Consider the following 22,320-nt stretch of genomic DNA (forward strand, 5'->3'; position numbering starts at 1 on the left):
ATGCTCAGGAGACATGCGTGGCTTCGCATTTCAGGATTCAAAAATGAAGTCCAGTCTACTTTATGAAACCAGCCAGTAAATCCTGACTATTTATTTGGTCCAGCTGTAGATACAATCCTGGACAAAATGAAAAAAGACACTGAGACGGCTAAGTCTATGGGAGCCTTACAGTCCCAACAACATAGAGGCTCCTATTGTCGCTCCAATTACAGAGGTGCTGCAAGGGGTAACTCATCACAGCAGACCACAAACTACAAAGGGAATACGCAAACCACGTACAATAAAAACAATAGAGGTGGATACCGCGGCAATCCAACAAAGGCAGAGGACGAGGGAATAATACCACCAGATCCTCTACCAACACAAAACAGTGACTTCTTAGCGCTACCCCCAGACCATGTAACACCAGTCGGGGGACGATTACAACAGTTCCTACCAGTCTGGCAAAACATCACTACAGACAAGTGGGTAAGGCAAATTATCCAGGATGGCTATTGCCTAGAGCTAACCTCCACACCACCCAACATACCACTAAGACACCGTCCTATGTCTGTAGAACACCTAAACTTATTGCAGCAAGAAGTCATCAACATGCTGCAAAAAGGGGCCATAAAACTTGTACCATTAGAACATCAAGGTACAGGGGTATACTCACTATACTTCCCCATCCCCAAACAAGCATTTGCAATGCAATGGTCTCGGCATCATTAAAGGTAGAGCTATTGTCATTGCTCATGACATTTTTTTTCTTTAAATCAAAAATAAATGGGCATTGTCATTAACATTGCCAATACACAGCACTCTGCACTCAACAGCACACAATGCTCTGCACACTTGCTCTGCACTCACTGCTCTGCACACTCACTACTCTGCACACTCACTACTCTGCACACTCACCACTCTGCACACTCACCACTCTGCACACTCAGCACTCTGCACACTCACCATTCTGCACTCACCACTCTGCACTCACCACTCTGCCCTCACCACTCTGCCCTCACCACTCTGCCCTCACCACTCTGCCCTCACCACTCTGCCCTCACCACTCTGCCCTCACCACTCTGCCCTCACCACTCTGCCCTCACCACTCTGCCCTCACCACTCTGCCCTCACCACTCTGCACTCACCACTCTGCACTCACCACTCTGCACTCACCACTCTGCCCTCACCACTCTGCCCTCACCACTCTGCCCTCACCACTCTGCCCTCACCACTCTGCCCTCACCACTCTGCCCTCACCACTCTGCCCTCACCACTCTGCCCTCACCACTCTGCCCTCACCACTCTGCACTCTCCACTCTGCACTCTCCACTCTGCACTCACCACTCTGCACTCTCCACTCTGCCCTCACCACTCTGCCCTCACCACTCTGCCCTCTCCACTCTGCCCTCTCCACTCTGCACTCACCACTCTGCACTCACCACTCTGCACTCACCACTCTGCACTCACCACTCTGCACTCACCACTCTGCCCTCACCACTCTGCCCTCACCACTCTGCCCTCACCACTCTGCCCTCTGCACTCTGCACTCTGCACTCTGCACTCTGCACTCTGCACTCTGCACTCTGCACTCTGCACTCTGCACTCTGCACTCTGCACTCTGCACTCTGCACTCTGCACTCACCACTCTGCACTCACCACTCTGCACTCACCACTTCCCTTGGTGCAGCAGGTGTAGTGGCACCGGGACCCAGAAGCCTATGGGAGTGGGTGGCACGTCGTTCCTTGCACTAAGGCTTATGCCACATTGTCAACGCTACTGCCTTGTATTCTGAATGTTGCCCTTTATCAGACTGGCGGTGGTATGATTGGGGGAGGGGCTGGGGGGCGGGGGGAGGGTGTTATTAAAGATGAATTCTGGAACTAATCCGTATAATATCGACCACCCATCCCCGAACTGGTAAACCATTCACTGCAGCCAAGTCAACACTGCGTCCCGAGCACACCCGCTTCGACTGGCCTTTTTCTTTAGTCGCTGTGTGTGATCTTGGGCAGGTGTTGTCAGCACTGATCTGCTGAATGAGCTTCCGCTGCTCGATGCGCGTTGTCACAGCCCGGCCGGATTCACAGCCCAGCTCTGTCTTCCCCTTAAAGTAGGCCAACAGCGGACACAGCCGGGCCTCGCCCCGTGTCCTGCGCTCAGCATGAGGCGGAATATGGATTTTCTTTCTTGTTTAAACCGGAAGCGGCGCCGTTCCGCAGGCGAGCGTGAGATTGACCTTTGAGATAGTCTGGCACGTCTCCTCCGATGCCAAACACGGCGTGTGCTGTGCCCAGGAACAGCAGTGAAGGGTTCAAAGCGAGCTCGAGCCTGCCACCCCCCCCCCTCATCCCCGTACCCCACCTCCGTTGTAATGCATCCCTTTATTAAATGTATAGTTAAATGCGTTTATACTGTCTACGCAAAGAAAGCACGTTTGCGTTCCAAGCGGATTTTGACTGTTCCTTTCTGCTCTGCTCATCCTAGGCCGTGAACACACAAACACTTCAGTGTAAACACCGGCCTCATTGTTGACACCTCCTCCTGCTGGGTCAGAAGGTAAATAAGGTCGGCACTTTCACACTCACCCCTTGCATGCAACCATTGTAACTCCACAGACCACACTTTGTCCCCAGCAGTCTCTTAGTATCGCGGCCGCCCCGGAAGTCAGGCACGGTCGCCTGTGACGGGGGCGGGCCACGTTCAGACCGGAAGAGGAGGCAGGCGGAGTCGTTGCGTCTCGCGGCCCGGGGCTCCTGTGAGCGGTGTAGAGCCCCTGGGCCGCGCCAGCAGGAGTTTGGGCGCCGCGTGCTGAGGTAAGGTAAGTTCCAAAAGGCTGGAGCGGGATTGGTGCACTTGTGTGTGTGTGTGTATGCTCGTGTGTGTGTGTGTATGTATGTGTGCGACGGTGACGGCGGGGGGCGGGGGGGGGCCTGGGTGCACTTGTGTATGTGCGCGCGTGTGTGTATGTGTCAGGGGTGGTGTCTGTATGTATGTATGTGCGTGCGTGCATGGGCGCTTGTGTGTGTGTGTATGCGCATGCGTGTGTGGTGCTTGCGCTTCCCAGGAGACAGCGCCTGGCCACAGCGCGCGTTCCAGTTACAAATCGCCTCGAAGGATGCGCGCGGCCGGGACTGTCTCCTGGGAAGCACGCTCGGTGACATAAGATCTCGGCGGAGACGCGCTTCCGCGCGTCTTTAGCCGAGACCTAAAAAGACAGGTCTCTCAGACCGATATTGGACCTCGGGCCCCTAAATCAATACATTTTATCAGAGCATTTTCATATGCTCACTCTACAAGTCTTACCACTGCTGCAACAAGGAGACTTCCTCGCAACTTTGGACCTAAAAGACGCATACTTCCATATACCGATACATCCTGCTCACAGGAAATATCTCAGGTTCACAATACTAAATCACCATTACCAATTCAAAGTCCTTCCATTTGGTGTAACAACAGCCCCGAGGGTGTTCACAAAATGCCTAGCGACAGTTGCTGCACATTTAAGAAGACAACATATTCACGTCTATCCGTACCTGGACGACTGGCTAATACAAGCAAAGTCGGCCCAGCAATGTGCCAGCCACATGTCCCAAACCATTCGCCTCCTGCACAGTCCAGGCTTCACGTTGAACTACCCAAAATCTCACCTTCAGCCATCCCATGTACAGCAGTACCTGGGTGCAACAATAGCATACCCAAACACTGCAAGAATCAACAGTATGCAACTGCTGATCCAAAAGTTCAAGCCCCAACACTCGCTCTCTGCCCGAGTGTTTATGCAACTCATAGGCATGATGGCTTTGTGCATCTTCATAGTCCCTCACGCAAGACTACACATGCATCCGCTACAAGAGTGCTTAGCACGGAAGTGGAACCAGGCTCAAGGACAATTGAAAGACCTAGTGTTGGTGACCAGTCGTGCATACAACTCTCTGCATTGGTGGAATCCACAAAACTTTTGCAAGGGACGACTGTTCCAAGAGCCTGTACCACAAATCGTGTTGACAACGGACGCCTCCCTGATAGGATGGGGAGCCCATGTCCTTCAGTACACAGTGCAGGGCCTATGGACAACACAACAAAAGAAAATGCACATCAACTTGCTAGAGATGACTGCAATTTTTCTGTCAATGAAAGCGTTCAAAGTACATTTATGCAACAAGACTGTTGATCCGGACGGACAACATGACAGCAATGTGCTACATACAGAAACAGGGAGGAACACACTCTCCACAACTATCACATCTAGCCCAAAGCATGTGGAAGTGGGCCATTCAAAGAAACATTTTTCTCATGGCGGAACACCTCCCAGGCAAGGACAACCAAATAGCGGATCTGCTCAGCAGACACAGCCAACAGAGGCACGAGTGGGAGATTCATCCCACAGTGCTACAACCATACTTCCAACAGTGGGGACAACCAGAGATAGACCTGTTCGCCACAAAAGAAAGCACAAAATGCCAGTACTTTGCCGCCAGGTTTCCACATCTGCAGTCGCAGGGCAATGCGATCTGGATGAACTGGTCAGGCAAATTTGCGTACGCTTCTCCCCCAGCACCGTTAATACCGCTAGTGGCACGCAAACTACACCAGCATTCACTAACACTAATCCTGGTTGCTCCAACATGGGCGAGGCAACCATGGTACACAACTTTTCTAGAACTTTCCGTGGTGCTTCATCAAAGACTGCGGCTAACACCCACTCTTCTCACTCAGAGCCATGGAGACATACAGCACCCAGATCCGCAACAACTGAACCTTGCAATCTGGCTCCTGAAGTCTTAGTTTGGGTACCTAAACTTACCTCCTGACTGTATAAACATTATCAAAGAGGCAAGAAAACCTACTACCAGAGCTTGTTACGCTGCAAAGTGGAAGCGTTTTGTCATTTACTGTAATAACAATGACATAAACCCACTAGATGCTTCAACACAAAATATCATTTGCTATCTTTTGCACCTACATCGTTGCAATCTGGATTATTCATCCATAAGAATACACTTAGCTGCCATTGCAGCTTATCTTCAGAACAGACAGCATCTTTCGCTGTTTAGAGTGCCTGCAATTAAAGCATTCATGGAGGGACTCAAACGAATAATCCCCCAAAACGCCCACCGTCACCTGGCTGGAACCTAAACATCGTTTTAACCAGACTAATGGGACCCCCATTTGAACCGTTGCATTCATGTGAATTACAATTTTTAACATGGAAGGTGGCTTTTCTTGTAGCAATTACTTCGCTCTAACTATTCAAGAGCCATTCATCCAAATACATGCAAATAGGGTAGTTCTTAGAACAAACCCTAAATTTATGCCCAAAGTGGTATACCATTTTCATATCAATCAGACAATAGAACTGCCAGTCTTCTTTCCAAATCCACAGTCAGTACCTGAAAGGGCTCTACACACACTAGATGTCAAGAGAGCTCTTCTATACTACATTGATAGAACTAAGGACTTTAGAAAGACTAAACAGTTGTTTGTTGCCTTTTCACCACAACACAAAGGCAACCCCATTTCAAAATCTGGGTTAGCCAGATGGATAGTTAAGTGCATTCAAATATGTTATCTAAAAGCATAACGCACTTTAACAGTTCCCCCAAGAGCGCATTCTACACGCAAACTAGGGGCATCCATGGCTTTCCTAGGAAACCTTCCTCTAGAGGAAATATGTAGAGCAGCCACATGGTCTACCATACATACTTTCACAAAACACTATTGTGTAGATGTACATTCCAAACAGCAAGCGGCTGTAGGACAGGCTGTTCTAAAAACTCTGTTTCAGACTGCTGCAGCTGGCACAGGTAGCCACCGCTAAGGGAGAGACTGGTATACATTCTATGCACAGATATGAATTCAGCAGCCCACATGCCTCGAACGGAATATGCTACTTACCAGTATGCATCTGTTCTTGGCATGTAGGGCTGCTGACATTCATATCGCCCACCCTCCTCCCCGGTGCCTGTCGCAGCTGTAGCATTCATTCTTACTTTCTTGCATGGACATCTCTTACTGTACCATACTCCATCTCTTTTGAAAGAACACACCCAGGCAGACTTAGGCTAACACAGAACAGGCTAAATTACAGAATAATTGGAAACAAGAAATGTTCATATGAACATATAGGATGAATATATAAAAGGAACAATAGATACAACAGACTGTTATGATATCAAAAATATTTTTAATTTCTAATTCATTTAAAACATGATAAAAAGATGAAATGATCAGTATGACTTGAAACTACATGGAGTATGGAGTTATAAATTTGATGCATCGATATTGAATAACAATTCCATAGTTAAACTGATAAAATCAGAATCAAAATCAAAAAAAGAGACAAAAACAGTTAAGATTCAATTTTCTAGAGATGTTTTTCTAAAGTTGTGTTGGACTTGGGCTGTGTCAACGCGTTTCGACAATCACTTGTCTTCATCAGGACTTTCTACAATATGCAGCCACTTTTTTTCTTCATCAATTTGGTCGTAGATATTCAGGAGAAATGGAGTAGGGAGTAAGGCACCTTCTCTTCGTTGGATGAAAACGGTATGTGATATCTGGTATAGCAGTATTCACTGCAAACTTCTTACTCCCTCCTCTGTGCAGTTTTGAAGTTTAGTAAGTTTTCAGCGTTAAAAAATGCCGCGACTCAGGTTCATGTAGCCGTTGGCAAATCCGTTACTCATAAATTAATTCCTTTAAGTGACCGCCTTAGGTGTTGAAGATACCACAGAACGAATAGGCGCCTCTGTGTCTGTCGGGAGCTGCGGTGCGCAGGGGCGTGGTGCAACTACGTCCTACTCCGCGTCTCACTCGAAGATTCGGTCGTAGTTCACTTAATCGCCTGAAGCTTTGACGGAAGGAGACGTGCCGTATCCCGCTACCTAGTACACGGGTTCTGGACCATTTCCACATCGTAACCGGTATCGAGCCTACGCAACTGACACAGACACGGGTTCAACGTGTAACGATAGGACTCTGAACCGGGGGTAGTCATACGGGCGTCTCCGCCTCCGCTTGTCAGTCCGGACTGGATTAGCAAGATAAGTGAAATAATTAATATTCCTAAACTACGACCGAATCTTCGAGTGAGACGCGGAGTAGGACGTAGTTGCACCACGCCCCTGCGCACCGCAGCTCCCGACAGACACAGAGGCGCCTATTCGTTCTGTGGTATCTTCAACACCTAAGGCGGTCACTTAAAGGAATTAATTTATGAGTAACGGATTTGCCAACGGCTACATGAACCTGAGTCGCGGCATTTTTTAACGCTGAAAACTTACTAAACTTCAAAACTGCACAGAGGAGGGAGTAAGAAGTTTGCAGTGAATACTGCTATACCAGATATCACATACCGTTTTCATCCAACGAAGAGAAGGTGCCTTACTCCCTACTCCATTTCTCCTGAATATCTACGACCAAATTGATGAAGAAAAAAAGTGGCTGCATATTGTAGAAAGTCCTGATGAAGACAAGTGATTGTCGAAACGCGTTGACACAGCCCAAGTCCAACACAACTTTAGAAAAACATCTCTAGAAAATTGAATCTTAACTGTTTTTGTCTCTTTTTTTGATTTTGATTCTGATTTTATCAGTTTAACTATGGAATTGTTATTCAATATCGATGCATCAAATTTATAACTCCATACTCCATGTAGTTTCAAGTCATACTGATCATTTCATCTTTTTATCATGTTTTAAATGAATTAGAAATTAAAAATATTTTTGATATCATAACAGTCTGTTGTATCTATTGTTCCTTTTATATATTCATCCTATATGTTCATATGAACATTTCTTGTTTCCAATTATTCTGTAATTTAGCCTGTTCTGTGTTAGCCTAAGTCTGCCTGGGTGTGTTCTTTCAAAATTGTTGTTTCCCTGACCCAGGAGTTGATCCTTAAACAGGGGGTCCCTGATACTTACCCAAAACCATACTCCATCTCTGCCACAATGACGAAAAACAATCTGAGGATGGAGAGGATGCCCATGCGCACTGTAGTCCAGGGGAGGAGCCACCTATCTCGTGATACTTCGAAGACTCTTCCAGGACAACAATGTGCAATCATCCGGACCCAACACTAGGCGGCGATCTATGCACAGATATGAATGTCAGCAGCCCTACATGCCAAGAACAGATGCATACTGGTAAGTAGCATATTTCTTAATTTTTATAACCATGCTCTAGTGGAGATTTGATAATGCACTTGGGTAACATACGAGTATTTGGAAAAGTTGGATAATAACAATAAGAAAGTTATCGATTGTGTGGAGAGGCGACTTCAATATTTAACTGTGTAGTTCACTTACCGAGAAAGTATGTGGCATGAATAATCTAGATGGTACTAGTAAATTGCACTTTACATAACTGCTATGGAGACAAACAAAATGAATTTATAAGCTGGATGTATCATTTTCTAATGAAATGTCACTACCATATGCTCCATTCAGTTGCACCTTTAATGGGAGAAATAATCAAAGCATCATCAGCTATGTTTTAACCTCTAATAATTTGAGTACTCATGTTTTTAACTTTAAAACTCATTCTATATCACTATTTGACCATTACATTCAATCTGTATAAATCACAAAGGGTCTCTTAACCAGAGAACAGAATAGCCCTTGCCAAGTTACTAGCGGAGAATTAGAGCCAGCCGCACAACAGTTTCTCACTGTGATGGCATCAGATCACTTCACAGGGTTTACTGGTAAAATTAATTTGTTATGCTGGGGAAGCCTTTGAGATATTCCTGGATGATAATTTACAACCGACGAAGATCATACGTTCTTTTTTAATCATTACTAAGTCTGTGAAGGAGAATTTACAATCGGTTAGGAAAACAAATAAAGTCCGAAATGGCTGGTTTGATACACAGTGTACCAAGGCCAACAAGAGGCTTAAAGAGACACTTCATAGAAACCCTAGGTGCAGAGCGGAGTTCCAGCAATGCTAGTCTGCTTACAGAGGCCCAGAAAAAGTAGAAAAGCCAGTTGAGGAAAGAGGCTTCGGTCACTTTGAGAGGCAAGCAGTAAGAATGATAACAATACTTTTTGGAAAATAGTAAAGACGTTGGGCCAAGGATCGTGGTTGCAATACCCGAGGATGACTGGGTCAAACACTTCTCCGCCATCTACTCTGATCAGTGAATCTGATGGTACTCTGCCTCTTAATATCAGTGGGAACCAAGTTCACGAAAAATTGTTTAACATCACCCCGTTCAGCTTAAACGAAGTTACTAACGCTATAACTTCTAGCAAAGGGGGGAAAAGCACCTGGCCTGATGCCATTCCAGTAGACCTGTACAAAACCAATATCCCTTTGTGAGGGCCCATATTAACCGTTGTCCTAAGGGCCTGTTGCGTTGCAGATTTTCTTCTGACTTGGGCTGAATCAATAATAGTACCCGTATATAAAAAAGGAGATCAACATAATCCGGCCTGTTACAGGCCGTTTTAGTTTCTCGATTCACTAGTCAAAATAGCGAGGAGAATAATCCTGAACAGGCTCCAAGAGTGGGCCGAATGTAGGGGTGTTTTGGCGGATACACAATATGGGTTTCGTACTGGGGTAGGGACTATCGAACAAAGTCTTAACCAGAGCATCTTAGTAGGTAAATATACGAAGATCAAAGCAGGAAACCTGTACCTGTTCCTGGGGTTCGTAGATTTGTCCTCCGCCTTTGATTGCGTTAACCACTCAAAGCTATGGGTAATTATGAGTGATATAGGTGTGGACTCCGCTATTATTTCTTTCCTTCGTGACTTATACTTTGGTACTAAGGCTAGGATCAGATGTGAGAATATGGGCGAAAGTAAAAAGCAATTCAGCATGGAAAGAGGGGTGAGGCAGGGCTGTGTCCTTGCACCTTTCCTATTTTCGCTCTACATAAATAACGTAGGCGCACTGCCCTGACATTAAAACCAAAAGATCCGGCTCAGGTGAGACACCGCCCTGTGCCCGCCTTTCTCTATGCTGATGACGCTGTCCTGATGGCACTCCCCCCAATCTCCATGCAGCTGGTACTGAATGACTTTAATTATATGCAGGACCTTGATTTGCACGTGAATTAAACCAAGACATTTATATTGAAGTGCAGTAGGAAAACGAGCAACTGCCGCAATATCAGAATCCGGGAATCCAGCATTGAATGTACAGACACTTTCTTGTACCTGGGTGTCCTACTTGATAAAGACTGAACATGAACCCCTGCCATCAAGACTAGTATACTGCTTTTCAGAAGCACCTGTATGGCCATACGTAAATTTGCCATAAGACTGAACATGAACCCCTGCCATCAAGACTAGTATACTGCTTTTCAGAAGCACCTGTATGGCCTTATGTAAATTTGCCATAAGACTAAGTACAAACCCGCCGCAAGAATTTCTTACAATTTATAAGGCACAATGTGTAAGCAAAGCAGTATACGTGGCTGGCATATGGGGCTACGCAAACTGTATGGCAAAACAATTGGTGGAGAAAGAGTTCTTAAGGTACCTGCTTGCCTCACCTAAATCTGCCTCCGTCTTTGTGTGTCACGCAGAGTTGGGGGTATCGTTCCTTGTTGACCTAATCAAGATCCAACCCATCCTGTTGTGGCACAAGGTATGGTCGTCCAAGTATACCATTCTAAACCGGCTCATTATAAGGGATTGCCTAAGGTTATCCCTGCACTTACCCATCCCATGGTTAAGATGTATAGAATGCCTTTGTCAGGATTTGGTGCATCCGGAATATTTCGCTAACCCCGAATGTTTGGTTGAATTAAATTGGATAGATCTGTGGGCTGACTGTCTAACACACCTAGAGAGAGTTAGAATTGTTAAAACCTACTGTTTTAGGAAACCAGCTCATTTTAACCATTTACGATATGCAACTCTCTACCGTAGACTTGTCCCTCATCAAAAAAGATATATTTTAACTCGTTTTATAATGGACATTTTTCATCGCATGGTCACTGTCCCTCGACAAAATGATTGGTCCTGATCTGTCAAAATGTCCTTGTGATAATGTTTCAACAGAGACTACAATGCATGTGGTATTCTTTTGTAAATTTTATAAAAAGTGGAGGAACTTCTATATATCAAGCTTTTTAAAAAGCCTAGATTTCACTTAGTCGCCCGGCGTACCTTTTTCTACAGTCCCTACCCGCAATCGATATCTGTGTAAGAATGTCATCCTTTTTATGGAGTGCTTTCTGTGTGCAAGGAAGACCATATGGCTAGAAGATGCAGACAATCCCAATGCACGGGCTACCATCTTATAAAAGAACCATGCGAGAAATCTGATGTTTGTTACTTTTTATACTGAATATATACATCATTGTTTTATTCACAATTTTATCAACAAGTGTTATAGCGAACAAATAAAAATAGGATCATATGGCAGACCCAGATTTGAGGTTTTTACCTTCCTGTATTTTCTGTTATGTTTACACTGTTAGAATTTTTTAATGGACATACGTTATCTTAAGGTATTGGTGAATTCTTGGACGGGTACAGAATGAATTTCGAAATATGAAGCATGATATTTAGTTTTTAGCTATCTTATATTATACGTACAAATTGCTGTGGTAATAAAACTGAAATGAAATGGGATTGATAATGTGTTTTATCTATTATATATATCTGTTAATGCTTAATGTGCTTTTATGGTCTAATATCCTTTGACCGAATAAAGATGAAGAATTGATATCAAACCTCTCAGCACATTAAATCCACGCTGATGCCAGTTTTAGATTGAATGTAAAATGCACACAGAGGGCATCTTAGAGATGCCCCGTGAACCGACCTGAATCTAGTGTCTTGGCTGAGTGGCTGCTCGCCAGCTGCCCTCCCAAAGACATGTTTCTGGACCCATGGGTCGAGAGCCTCCTTCTCTCAGGGTCCTGAAACGAAGCTGAAAGGTGGCATAAGTAAGGGACCCATTGGTCTCAACCTTCACCTACCTGAGAGGCCCCTAAAGTTAGTATTTAGGGGCAACCCTGAATCTCGCGTCCTCAGACAAGAAGAAACGAGAAGGACCGAAGAGCTGTGCTGAAGGAAGAAGAGGAGGATACCCACTAACTTGGCCCGGCATTCCTGTCCTGGGATCTGGTGAACCCTGACCTACCTCAAATCTCCCGACAACACCTGCAGCCCCTTTCTGGAGGATTCCCCCTGACTGCAACTGGAGCCGGTAAGACAAACCAGACGCCAAAAGACACCCCTGCACCCAGCGGCCCACGGCCTTTGGTGGCCCAACCGACTGTGTCCCAGCATCCCACATTACCTCTCCAACTGGTGGGTGCCTCCAGAACATCTTCGTCACCGAGCCTTCAGTGTTTGTTGGAACAACAGAATCCCCATTGAAGGTCACAGGGCACCCAACGCCAAAACACCCTGCACCTGGCCTGTCTAGTGCTGCTGTGGGTGCACCTTGAGTGTTAACTTGAACCCTCTTTTGCCCTGAACTTAATTCTAGGAGCTTTGCAGGCCACGTCCTTGTGGCCTTCTCCTGAGCAGCCACCAACCGGAGGCCCCCTTTCCCTAATTGGATAACATTGGGCCTCAGCACCCGGCCGCCCTAGTGCTGCTGAGGGTTCTTTGAGAGTTCATCCTTGACCCCCGGGGAACTCTTGTTATAACCCCAGAAACTCAACCCCAAAGACCGAGTACTTACCTGTTAACTGACAACTTAATTTCCTTCTATAGGATTGCTTTGACAGCTTTTCTATAAATCATACAGTGTTTTGTGATAACAAACTGCCTTAATTACCTTTATCTGGGAAATGTCCCAGTGTGGTATCTAGGTATACCACACTGTAGAGAAAAGTAATCTGTAAAGTAACTAAAAAAGTCATTTCAATAGTGACTGAAAAGTAATTTCAACTAGTTATGAACAAGTGAGTTATCTGTATACCATCCAATTGCATTCAAGTGCATTATTGTTGCAAAGTACTATTAAGCTTAACCTGTACCAGGCCTGGCTTGGTTCTAGAAATAAAATACAACTAAATAATATTTTTACACAAAACAAATTGGTTAGAGTTCAGTCTTTGTGTGTGTAAAACCATATCTGATAGACTACTAGCCGCAGATTCCTTAACGTAGAATTTTCCCCAGGTGTGAGATTGGATCTGGAAAACTTTTCGCTACAACATCCCTGTGTGCCGGGGGGACGGCATCACGTGACTCCGCCCAGGCGTCGTCCACGTACGTGACGTTACTGAGATCACAAGTCCCACCCTGGCGCACCTACGTCAGTTTTTTCCTTTTCCGTGTGCAACATGGATCCGGATCGTGCTCTGGGCCTCTTCAGGCCTTTCCCTTTCGCTATTGCGTGTGTTTGGTAAAAGTGTGCGAATGCCTTCGGGCTTTTAGACGTGCTAGTCTTGTGGACGCCTGATGTCAGCGACGGATCCTCACATCTGCATGTGGTGTTTGGGGGAACACCACGACTCCACTGATTGTGAGGCGTGCCAGCAAACGAAACCAAAGTCCTGGCGTGAACGCCGGATGAAACTTCTGTCAGCTCACAAGTCCAGGTTGGTGTCGTCACCTCGCCCGGCCCCTGCGGAAGGTTCTTGAAACCGCTGCCTCCGTCTTAGACATCGTCCTTCTCCCAGGCCGCAAGAGCGTCACTCACCTATCGGTAAGTGTCGCAGTTTGTCCCCGAGGGCCGGTTCCCAGTCTGTTGGGGGCGCGGGCTCTCCGCGGGTGGTGCGGCCCGCGTGTCATCCCCCTCTCCGCCGTTTCCCGGTGTGGGGGCGATTAGAGCCCAGATGGAGACCTATGCGGCGGCTTTGCAGGTCTCGCTGGCTTCTCCTCTTCCTCCTTCCCCTCCTGGGACGTCAGCGGATCCCTTGCAGTGTGCGGGGCCCTCCGCAGCGTCGCCGGCAGCTCCGGCCCTGCGCCGACTGGTTCGGATCCAGGTTCCGAGGATGTGGTGCCGTTGGGGTGCGGCCCTTCGGGGGTCACTCCTTCGGACCATGGCGCCTCTGATTCGCCGCACACTCCTGCGGGAGTCCCTGTGATGTCGCGGGAGGTCGCCGGGACTCTGGTTGCATCCACGAGTCCCACTCGGTCCTCGGGACAGGCGGTGGCCTCGTCCCAGGCGACGCCGCCTCGGCGCCGGCTGCTGCTGGTCCTGGCAGCGCCACAGGGGCTGGCGGAGGGCCCTTCTCGTCCGGTCACAGGTCGAGGTTGGCGGGGGACCCCTCGTCCTTCCCCTGGTCCCTCTCGCCCCTCCACGCAGGCGACTGCCTCGTCGGAGGTCAGATCGACCCCTTTCTGGCGCCATTCCCTCGCCCCTCAGGCCCAGCCCATGTCTCCTGCGCCGAGTGCTGTGGCACAAGTCGTTCCGGCATCTCCCCTGGCGTCGGATGACTGTCCTGCCTCAGATTGCGGACTCTATGGCGCCAGGCTGACTTCAGGCTGTTGTCTCGTCCGCGGACGCCTCTTCTCCAGAGTTTCGACGCTTGCTGGTGTCATCCTCGCCGGAGATGGGCCGACGCGTTGTGGCTTTTTCCCCGGCGTCATCCAAGGACGGCTCCTCGCCATCTCCGCGGCCGCGGTCTTCGCCAGAGGAGCCGCAGGTCCCCCACTCCTCGGTCCCTCTTCCTACTTTCCGGACCTGGCCCTTCCTTCCTCCGGTTGGCTTGGGGTATGTCTGCCTTGCAGCGGTCGCCTACCGAGGAGCTGCTTTCCCTTCCGCAGGGCCCTACATCGGCAGGTGCGGCCTTAGCTCGCATTGTTTCCACGGCTGTGGGAATGTTGCGCATGGGTGATCCAGCTGCCCATTTCCCCGCAGATCATCTGGGGGTTCTCCATCAGGGCTCTGGTGGTAAGGAGCTGCTGCTTCCCTTCGAGGGTTCGCTCCATTCTTCTCATTTGGGGACTTGGGGGACCCGGTGCCCCAACACCTTCTGCACCGCCACCATCCGGCGCCGTGTGATCCGGTGTGTCTTTCCTTCCACCCCTCTACCAGAGGCTCCCTTTTGCAGAACGCCTTTCCCTTGCTGCTGCTGCTGTTGTCTCCCCCGCCACGGGAGGCACGCTGGCTGGACTCCTGGGGGCGCAATATGTTTGCCTCAACCAGTGCGGCTCTGCGGGCCCTTAACACGCTGTGTGTTTTGGCTAGGGCCACTTCTTGCTTGTGGGACTCGGCAGAGTCCCTTATGTCTGCCGCATCTCAGGAGGGTGCCTGTGTTGATTTGAGGCACCATGTGTTGGATGGCCGGGAGCTGGCAGCGTTTATTCTTCGCTCCTCTCTGGACATCTCTGAGGTGCTGGGTCGTGCCATGGCTTCTTCGGTTGCACTTCGTCGCCATGCCTGGCTTCGGGAAGTGTGTTCCCTGAGAACTTTCGGGAACGGCTGGTGGACCTTCCTTTTGATGGCGCTCTTTTGTTTCACGCCCCTGCGGACTCAGTCATTCAGAGATTCTTGAGGGGGGGCTTCGGCCGCCTCCTCCCCCTCAGTGACCTGTGAGTTGATCTGTTTTTGGGAGGTTTTTTTATGTTGGGGCGGATTGCCCCAGTTTTGTGGTTGGTGTGCTTCATGTGCATTCGAGTCCTCCTTGTTGGGACTGTTGTTCTGATGGCTGCTGGCCGGCCCTTCTTGACTGTGTGCTTTTGCTTTGGGTTTCTACACCATGCTGGCCCTGAGACTAGGCCTGCTGTTTTTTCTCTTTGGCTGCTTTACAAGCCTTCTGCTGGTTTTTCCTGAGGTATTTTCTGTTGTCCTCTGCTGCGGAAGTTTTTCCTAAGAGGTTCCCATGTTTTGGGACGTAACATGCCCTTTGTGGGGCAGTGGTAGCTGTTGTATAGCTCTGTTATGCAATGGGGAGCTGTGATCGCCTTCGGGCCTCTGTTCTCCGTAGCGTTAAGGTATGTTGCAGATGCAATCCTCTTGCTGATGGCTTGGAATGGCTTGAGTTGCTCCCCGGGGTGTCCTTCTCCGGGGTCACTGCGCTGTTCGCCTGGTCTGGCCTGCTGCCTGCGACCGGGTGTCTTGGCTCTGCCTGGTTCCACTTCTTTTTGGGATGTGGGTGCGGACTCCTCCTTGGAGCGTTTCCTGACCCTTTTTGCCTTCTTGCTCTCTGTCTGCTCTCTGTCTGCGGCTGACGTCTAGCTTGCCCCGAGTGCATCCTTCCGTGGTGCTCTCGGCATCTGGCTGTACTTGCCGGTGCTGACCTACTGTTTTTCTGCACCATTGTGCCTTCTTGGCGCTTTAGTGGGACAGCCATCCTTGCCTTGTCCTCTTCTTCCAGTGGGCTCTCCATTCAGTCTACCTCTCCTCCCTGGGGATGAGATGGTTCTTGTGCTCTTGTCCCCCCTTTCGGGCGCAGTCTGTCCCTGCAGAGCGTTGGATGGTTCTTCCTGGGTGACTTTGGGGCTTCCCTTTGCTCTTCCTCTTCTCCTTGGAGACTCTAGGTTGCTCTTCACCCTTGGTGGCCTTGGGTGGAGGTTCTGTTGCCTTGTATGGGCGTGGGGTGCTTTGGCCTCCTTTCGCCTTGCCCTCTTTTCCTCTGTGTGAGGACTGGCTACCTCTTTCTTGTCTTCTCGTATCCCCTCTGGGGTCGGTGATCCTCTCAGTGTAGGGACTCCCCTTGCCTGGGGAGGACGGGGCTATTCGCCCTGTCTGCTTGAACCTGGGACTCTGTTATGTCCAGGCGGGTGGGGTCCTCTTGCAGACCCTCCTCCCCTCTGGGTATGGCTAGGGTATCTATTCTACGTTAAGGAATCTGCGGCTAATAGTCTCTATCAGATATACGAGTTACTAACCTTCGGTAACGATGTATCTGGTAGAGACGATTCTAGCTGCAGCTTTCTTCACGGCCCGCCCTTCCTCCCCGTTCTGCAAGGACTTTTGGCTTGGTCTTCTGCACTCGCCTCCATGTGGTCAGCTGTGTCTTCTATGAGTACATTCTTTATGTGGGAAGAGGTGTGGCGCCGCGGCTAGGACGACTGACTCCGGAATCTGGGGGATCATGGTTCGATCCCTGGCACCGGCGGCAGATTAGTCCAGCACCATGTGACTGGGCAATAACTTGCTTAATCTTCCCGAGGGCCCCCAGTGCCTAGAGACTCTTACGGGTGATTGTGCGCTTTACAAATGTGGATTATTATATTTATTTATTTCTGACAAGGTGTTCGTCCTGTTTATTTGTTCCCTGTCTTCCCCTTTTGGCATATTGGAGGATAGGTTTATAGGTGCTTCGGTGCCTTCATGCTCTGGTTGTTCCAGGTTGGGGGGCTATCCCTCCCCACTTATTACTGGGGTTCTGGGCCCTCTGCTATCCTCTGTGTTGGGGTCTCTTGGCTGTGCCTCTGCCCTTTTGTTCCTTATGAGGTTTGTCACACTCTGTGATGGGCTGTCCTGGAGTTTTGCCGTTCCTTGTTTGTCCCGGACGGGTTCCCCTTCATTGTTGATTGGGGTTCTAGTCCTGCTACCTGTTACCATGACATTTATATACATGTTCTTTGTCTCCAAGGGGGGCTATCTCTGTACTGGCAGGGTTGCTGCTCAGGGCTGGGCTCTGTTCTTTATTCTTTTCCCTGCCTTTGGGTATTGCAGTGCCTGGCACTGCTCTTTATGGTGTTGCTCCTCACCATTCCTTTTTCGGCTTTTTCTGCTCTTTTGCACACTGTTTCCTATGCTGTGACAGTTTTGCCTTCTGGCTCTGCGGTGTGGCACGGAAAAAGTTCTCAGAAGAAAACTGAAGTAGGCGCTCCGGGTGGGACTTATGTGACCTCTCTGACGTCACGTACGACGCCTGGGCGGAGTCACGTGATGCTGTCGCCATAGTTCCTCTTGGGCTCTCCCTTGGTTAATGTGAAGTAGTTAAGAATCCTTTTCTGCTCTTCATTGTGTACTTATGTTCTAAGATAGTCTGGTATCTAAATTTAACTGATCGGATAAATGCAATACTTGTGATCCGAAGTATTAAAAATGTGAGCTGCTTAGGTTGGCATACTCTGTTGCTGAGCAAGGGTCTTTTGCTTTCAGTAAAATTCCATGTGTACTAGTACACGTACTACAAGTTCTACTTAGCTATTCAGCAACTTAGGGCGGTATGTGTCCTTTTGATTAGCATTCATGAGTCTGGCGCTTGCACCCTGTGAAGTAATGCGCAATCTTGGTGTTCTGTTAGATCACCCTCTGTCTTTGGAGGCCCAGGCCACAAAAGTTATTGACTCCTGCTAAACTCGTCTAAATGTATTGTTAAGAAGAACCTGACAGTCATTGACCACACTCTGCATGTTATGTTGGTTAACACTGTCATCTAATCCATTCTTAAGTCAAGCAACTATGTCCGGTGTCCCTTCAAAATCTGCTCCATTGGCTTTGTTCAAACTGTAGCTGCCTGTGTCATTACTGATACCCCAAAGAGAACATGCATCATGCTGGTGCTAAGATCTCTACATTGGCTGTCCATCTACTATTGAGTTTCTTTCAAAGCATAAGCCATTGCCCCTTTAGTGCCATGAAGAAATGTTGATACATAAAGGTCTGCTCAGTTTTAATGCGATGGTGCAGATGGATTTTTTTTTCTTCAATGTTGCTCATCTTTAGTGAATTAATAAACTTGAATTGATGACGTAAGAAGCAACCAAGCACTAATTTCCTAATGTCCTTTTTTTTACTTTGCTTTTTTCAGGAGCTAACAGCAGAGCAGAAGGAAGGTGCATTCTCTAATTTCAGTATCTCTAAAGATACCATCAGTCTTCTTAAAGGTAAGGATCCAACTAGACTGGGTATTACAATTTGTTGTGCTCAGTACTGTTGTTTGTGTTACCTAAATATAGTCAATCAGTCCTTTATTAGGTCTCGCGTGGCGTACTGCGCACATGTGCATTCGAGCTCGCGAGATTATATGTTTCAGAGTGAACTTCACTAGCGAGGGTTAAGCCCGCCCCCTCTTCTCCATTGACTGGCCTCCTAAACGGTGGCCAGCCATTGGAGAAGAGGTCCTAGTGACGTTCTTCTTTCTATTATAGCCCCGTCCTTTTCAGACTGGCTTACTTGACTTCCTGCTGGCGTAAAAGCTTTCTTATCTTCTTTATGGGTCCCACAGATGGCCCCATAAAGAAGATAAGGAACCTTTTACGTCAGCAGGAAGTCAGTCTGAAAGGGATGGGGCTCAAGGGCAAAAGGCTGTGTCCTGGCGAGCGTTTAAGTGTATCATCTGTTTGCTGAATGGCTGCAGTGTGCTTTCACATCTCATGTTTCTTGGCTCACAGGAGAGGAGGATCCGGTCATTGTATGTGCAAAAAGTGCCCGATCTCGAGTATGATTATTACTGTTTTTGAATTCTAATCCCTGTACGAAGTCCAGGAGCAAACTTTGACTGTTCGATGTTGCAACGTTTGTTAAGCTTACAAAGCAACCAACCACACTATCCGAATGGAATGAGTGTCTTTGCTTCTAAAGCACCAATAACCGTGTCCTGTCTTGGACCCAACCTAAAGGTCTCCATCTAGTCTGGTTGCTTTGTTAATCTATTATATGAAAATTTCGAGAACTCTTACAAACAAATTCTACAGCCAGCTAGGTTTATTTAAATAAAAATAAAAAAAACCTTCAGGGCACAAGGTGGGCAAATCTCTGGAGCAGGGACACAGCCGAGCTCGAGGGGGTTAGACCCTTCACATGTGAGCGCTGCTTTACTACCACTGATGCATGTGTACTGTGCCCAGGGACAGTATTCTGGAAGGCGCCATCCCGTGACTTTGCGATCGCACCCGCTGCGGGTGAATGCTGGAGCCAGGTTGGTGCGGGCGCCTCTTTAGCAGCACAGATAGGGCAGGGGGAGTCGGAGCCCGACACCAGCGGGACACGCCCCTCCCCCGCGCTGCCCTTCATGCCCCCGCCCCCATCGCTCCAGCACAGCAGCAGCCGACCCGCCGCCCCTCCCCATAAACTGCATATACACCCAGAGTACACGGCTGCGCTGAGCCCCCGCTTGCGGCCGACCGTCATTTCACGCACTGACCCCCCCCCCCCCCCCCCCCCCCTTGAAGGAACTGCCTCTCCGTGCTCAACTGGGCCGCACGAGGAGCATATAGGCCCACCCCTTGTGCGAAAACCACTCGGAGCCTGCCTCGCACCATCGTGGCCTCTCCAGAATGCACGTCAGCACAGGGCCTCTGCACACAGCAGCAGAAGCAGCACCCTGGCAATGCACACAGCAAGAGCTTGCCCCTGCACAAGCCCACAGCAAGGGCCTACACAAGCCCACAGCAAGAGCCTACACAAGCCCACAGCAAGAGCCTACACAAGCACACAGCAAGAGCCTACACAAGCACACAGCAAGAGCCTACACAAGCACTCAGCAAGAGCCTACACAAGCATACAGCAAGAGCCTGGCAACCCACACAGCAAGAGCCTGACCCTACACAAGCACACAACAAGAGCCTGCTCCTACACAAGAGCCTCTGTGTGTGTGTGTGGCTCTGTGTGTGTGGCTCTGTGTGTGTGGCTCTGTGTGTGTGGCTCTGTGTGTGTGGCTCTGTGTGTGTGGCTCTGTGTGTGTGGCTCTGTGTGTGTGGCTCTGTGTGTGTGGCTCTGTGTGTGTGTGTGGCTCTGTGTGTGTGTGTGGCTCTGTGTGTGTGTGTGGCTCTGTGTGTGTGTGTGTGGCTCTGTGTGTGTGGCTCTGTGTGTGTGTGTGTGGCTCTGTGTGTGTGTGTGGCTCTGTGTGTGTGTGTGGCTCTGTGTGTGTGTGTGGCTCTGTGTGTGTGTGTGGCTCTGTGTGTGTGTGTGGCTCTGTGTGTGTGTGTGGCTCTGTGTGTGTGTGTGTGGCTCTGTGTGTGTGTGTGGCTCTGTGTGTGTGTGTGTGGCTCTGTGTGTGTGTGTGTGGCTCTGTGTGTGTGTGTGGCTCTGTGTGTGTGTGTGGCTCTGTGTGTGTGTGTGTGGCTCTGTGTGTGTGTGTGTGGCTCTGTGTGTGTGTGTGTGGCTCTGTGTGTGTGTGTGTGGCTCTGTGTGTGTGTGTGTGGCTCTGTGTGTGTGTGTGTGTGGCTCTGTGTGTGTGTGTGGCTCTGTGTGTGGCTCTGTGTGTGTGTGGCTCTGTGTGTGTGTGGCTCTGTGTGTGTGTGTGGCTCTGTGTGTGTGTGGCTCTGTGTGTGTGTGTGGCTCTGTGTGTGTGTGTGGCTCTGTGTGTGTGTGGCTCTGTGTGTGTGTGTGTGGCTCTGTGTGTGCGTGTGGCTCTGTGTGTGCGTGTGGCTCTGTGTGTGCGTGTGGCTCTGTGTGTGCGTGTGGCTCTGTGTGTGCGTGTGGCTGTGTGTGTGCGTGTGGCTCTGTGTGTGCGTGTGGCTCTGTGTGTGCGTGTGGCTCTGTGTGTGCGTGTGGCTCTGTGTGCGTGTGGCTCTGTGTGTGCGTGTGGCTCTGTGTGTGCGTGTGGCTCTGTGTGTGCGTGTGGCTCTGTGTGTGCGTGTGGCTCTGTGTGTGCGTGTGGCTCTGTGTGTGCGTGTGGCTCTGTGTGTGCGTGTGGCTCTGTGTGTGCGTGTGGCTCTGTGTGCGTGTGGCTCTGTGTGCGTGTGGCTCTGTGTGCGTGTGGCTCTGTGTGCGTGTGGCTCTGTGTGTGTGTGTGGCTCTGTGTGTGTGTGGCTCTGTGTGTGTGTGTGTGTGGGGCTCTGTGTGTGTGGCTCTGTGTGTGGGGCTCTGTGTGTGGGGCTCTGTGTGTGGGTGGCTCTGTGTGTGTGTGTGTGGCTCTGTGTGTGTGGGTGGCTCTGTGTGTGTGTGTGTGGCTCTGTGTGTGTGGGTGGCTCTGTGTGTGGCTCTGTGTGTGTGTGTGGCTCTGTGTGTGTGTGTGTGGCTCTGTGTGTGTGTGTGTGGCTCTGTGTGTGTGTGTGGCTCTGTGTGTGTGTGTGTGGCGCTGTGTGTGTGGCGCTGTGTGTGTGTGTGTGTGGCTCTGTGTCTGTGTGGCGCTGTGTGTGTGTGGCGCTGTGTGTGTGTGGCGCTGTGTGTGTGTGGCGCTGTGTGTGTGTGGCGCTGTGTGTGTGTGGCGCTGTGTGTGGCGCTGTGTGTGTGTGTGGCTCTGTGTGTGTGGCTCTGTGTGTGTGGCTCTGTGTGTGTGGCTCTGTGTGTGTGGCTCTGTGTGTGTGTGGCTCTGTGTGTGTGTGGCTCTGTGTGTGTGTGGCTCTGTGTGTGTGTGTGGCTCTGTGTGTGTGTGGCTCTGTGTGTGTGTGGCTCTGTGTGTGTGTGGCTCTGTGTGTGTGTGGCTCTGTGTGTGTGTGTGGCTCTGTGTGTGTGTGGCTCTGTGTGTGTGTGGCTCTGTGTGTGTGTGTGGCTCTGTGTGTGTGTGTGGCTCTGTGTGTGTGTGTGGCTCTGTGTGTGTGTGTGGCTCTGTGTGTGTGTGTGG

General features: G+C 49.5%; 1 protein-coding gene across 2 annotated transcripts in view; it reads left to right on the top strand.

Annotated features, from left to right (window-relative positions):
• LOC144754879 (nucleolar RNA helicase 2-like) overlaps positions 1 to 22,320 on the top strand; it is a 650,789-nt gene that overhangs the window by 138,272 nt on the left and 490,197 nt on the right. For both annotated transcript variants that reach the window (XM_078643201.1, XM_078643200.1), the window contains exon 4: positions 18,622 to 18,697. In XM_078643201.1, coding sequence (XP_078499327.1) covers positions 18,622 to 18,697 — 76 coding nt within the window. The remainder of the gene's footprint in view (positions 1 to 18,621; positions 18,698 to 22,320) is intronic.

The sequence above is a fragment of the Lissotriton helveticus genome, chromosome 5_1 (assembly GCF_964261635.1).
Source record: "Lissotriton helveticus chromosome 5_1, aLisHel1.1, whole genome shotgun sequence".
Taxonomy (NCBI): domain Eukaryota; kingdom Metazoa; phylum Chordata; class Amphibia; order Caudata; family Salamandridae; genus Lissotriton; species Lissotriton helveticus.